This window comes from Vicia villosa, linkage group LG4 (genome assembly GCF_029867415.1).
Source record: "Vicia villosa cultivar HV-30 ecotype Madison, WI linkage group LG4, Vvil1.0, whole genome shotgun sequence".
In the NCBI taxonomy this organism is placed as follows: Eukaryota; Viridiplantae; Streptophyta; class Magnoliopsida; order Fabales; family Fabaceae; genus Vicia; species Vicia villosa.
In genome coordinates, this window is record NC_081183.1 from 36297514 (window position 1) to 36300440 (window position 2927).

The following is a 2927-nucleotide window of genomic DNA, read 5'->3' on the forward strand; positions in this document are numbered from 1 at the left end:
TAATTGTCAACTTGACCTAAGCATAACATATCCATATTTCAAGATGTATGATCTTTACTGTCAACAATGTCTAGTTCAGTATCCAAAACCAATAAACTGGTTCATCAACTGCAACAAAAACTAGTGACTAGTGAAATGGATTACACTTCCACAAATATTTTCCTAAATGTTCAGAGATTCTCAAAAACAAAACTGGAGGAGGCTCTTGCCCCATAGTTCATTAGGTAATTTAAAAATCCTACAAAACACTTTCTGGTCATCATCCTTCATGACATGCTAAACCATCATCAGCTTCCATCTAGGGGGAAAAAGGTAACAACTAAATCAGTTAAATGTGTACATAATACATTCAGCATTACTGAGCAGCATTACTGAGCAATATGCAAAATCATATTTCATTCAAGTTTAACATCGAAAATAAATCCAGAGAAACATCAATTACAACATATGTCGAATGAAAATGTATCCTCCAATTATAACTCAACTCAACCATTTTATGTTTGATAGTCTGATACAATAAAATTTGAAAAGAATTTACTCCTTAAAATCTAATTAGAGCAATTAGAGCAATACATGCAAAACGTAAACATGAGAGGATCGACTGGTTGAATTTTCAACGAGAAAACATGTTACCTACTCAGTCTTCGAACTTTATCTTCTTTGGAGCAGGTTGGAGGTTACCCACCTGCAACAGAAATTTGATATAAAATGAGACAATTCAAGACATGGACAGTCAAAACATATAATAAGTAAAAAGATTAATAAACGCAAAAAAGCCTACAATCTGGGGACATTCATAATCAATGCCAGCAGCCTCTATCCTTTTACGGCGTTTTTTGTCACGTTTCATAACTCTGTCAACCAACTTCTTATGTTCTTCCAGTGTCCTTTCCTGAAAAATGACAACTATGAATACATTTTCTTTGTATACAGAGCACCAGACTAATAAAAACACTAAAGATATACTTTCTTGTCACACTAGATAGATACCTTGTCATGTCGCTCTCGTTCGATTTGGAGAGAGTCCAAGGGCTTGTAACGGTAATTGAATCCTTTCCATCTACAAAGAAAAACATCACCTTTTCATTTAACCATCTTGATGTTATTGACGAAACAAATTAATTAACATCTGGCATGACATGTAATATACTACTGATTCAAATTTATTTCTACACATGATTTCATCGCATGTTTTGTGCGCCACTCTAATTTCTTTGGGGGAAGGGATCCGAAAAAGCATCATGGATGAAGGGGATAACCAACCGAAAAAGCCCGCAAACTGCGACTTTGAAAGTGTTATTGCACCATGGAACCATAACCATAATCATTTTTACCTTAGATATATAAGGGGATATGTAGGCTTATATGCTGATTTTCCTATCATATGATTCTATTCTAGTAAACTACCCGGGAATAGTTGATTCTCCAATAGAATTTCCTTTATGGCATATTAAACTTAAACACAGGAAAAGAAAGAGAAAAAAAAAACAAGTCTGAAACAGTAACGTACAATCTTGGATGAACATTTTCTAAAGGCACCACATAAACCTGAAGAAGGTGTTCGAAAAGTAAATAATTGTGCATAGTATCAGCAACAATTTTTGCAACCTATAAAACATATAGAAATGTTAGCACAAACAAGAGTTTACAACAAAGATTATAATCAAAAATCAAACCCACAGTAATCATATAAATGAAACAACAGTTACCTCGGGTGATTCAAATTCTATGAACCCAAAATGTCTAGATTTTCCGGTCTGTTAAACAAGAAAAAAAATGAGTATGATCAACAAGGGGCACAATATATATATATATATAACGAAAGATGTATACCCTGGTACACCAATGATGTTAAAAGCGCAATAATCGGGATACTTTACAATAAATGCAACGATTTTGCAATGTGAATTACAAGATAAATGTACATTAGAATGACATACTCCAGAAAAATTATCATCAAAATTATAGAGCACAGTGTAAAATAGCAAAGCAGAAATCATTGTGATATTGATAGTTAATACAAGCATGCGGCGAACTTGACCTTTTTATTTCGGGCTATTCTCATTCTCTTGATGGTTCCAAATTGTGCAAAATAAGCTGCAAAGACCAATCCAGCAAAAAAACAATGTTAAAATATGAAGAAACAATAAACATAACGAAAAATGTAAAACTGTAAGTAAGCACCTTCCATCTCCTTCTCATAGAAGCCATGTGGAATTCTACCAATGTACAAAACAGGTGAAGTGTTCTCCAGAGGTTTCAATTCAGGAAGTTTGCGACCCGGACCACCCGCTAAAGGCTACAACACAAAATCAGTCGGCAACAATTTGAAAAAAAAGAATTGAGATGTACCAAAAAATCAATGGTGAAGTATGAAGTTGGATGTACCAAAAAATCAGCACCCTCGGAAGGCTTAATTTTAGCGGTAACCCTTTTCATGTTCTTCTTCATAGCTTTCTTTGCCTTGGTCCCCATCTCCCTAATTCGCAAATTCGCAGTAAGCCACAAACAAATTGAAGAAAGGAAAAATATAAACTTAGTTATGTAGGCGAAGTACCTGACAGAGTAGAGAAAGCACCTAGACGGTGGCTGAACGTGCTGGTGGTGGCGGTGGTGCTGGCTGCGCTAGGGTTTGATAAATCTTCAGAGCAATATTTTGAACTGACTTATTTATGCGTTTTTTTTATTTCTTTTACAATGAACCGAACCGGGCTTGATTACCCTAATGATTATTAGCCCCAAATGAATTGCACCCTTAAGATATTATTTATTATTGTTATAATGTTATATAATATTAATAGAAAATTAAAATATTATTTATGTAAATATTATTTCTTTTAATTTTTTATTGGCATTGTGGATATATATATATATATATATTATATTCATGCTATAGTCATTTCGTTTAGCAATATTTTTATTTTTAA

General features: G+C 33.6%; 1 protein-coding gene across 1 annotated transcript; it reads right to left on the minus strand.

The window, feature by feature from the left end:
- On the minus strand, positions 1-2713 carry LOC131599058 (uncharacterized RNA-binding protein C1827.05c-like). Its single transcript, XM_058871559.1, has 10 exons — positions 2558-2713; positions 2389-2479; positions 2185-2299; positions 2042-2097; positions 1710-1757; positions 1511-1608; positions 991-1060; positions 782-892; positions 634-685; positions 1-298 (listed from the first exon to the last, which is right to left on the minus strand). Exons 2-9 carry the CDS (start codon positions 2473-2475, stop codon positions 638-640), a joined length of 633 nt encoding a protein of 210 aa, XP_058727542.1. The 5' UTR covers positions 2476-2479; positions 2558-2713; the 3' UTR covers positions 1-298; positions 634-637.
- Positions 2714-2927: the final 214 nt, after the last annotated feature.

Coding starts and splice junctions, on each gene's coding strand:
- LOC131599058 (XM_058871559.1), bottom strand. CDS start 2,475: ATGGGGACCAAGGCAAAGAAAGCTATGAAGAAGAACATGAAAAGGGTT. Junction 1,609..1,709: donor TAGAATTTGAATCACCCGAG/GTAACTGTTGTT, acceptor TATGTTTTATAG/GTTGCAAAAATTGTTGCTGA. Junction 686..781: donor ATTATGAATGTCCCCAGATT/GTAGGCTTTTTT, acceptor TTTCTGTTGCAG/GTGGGTAACCTCCAACCTGC.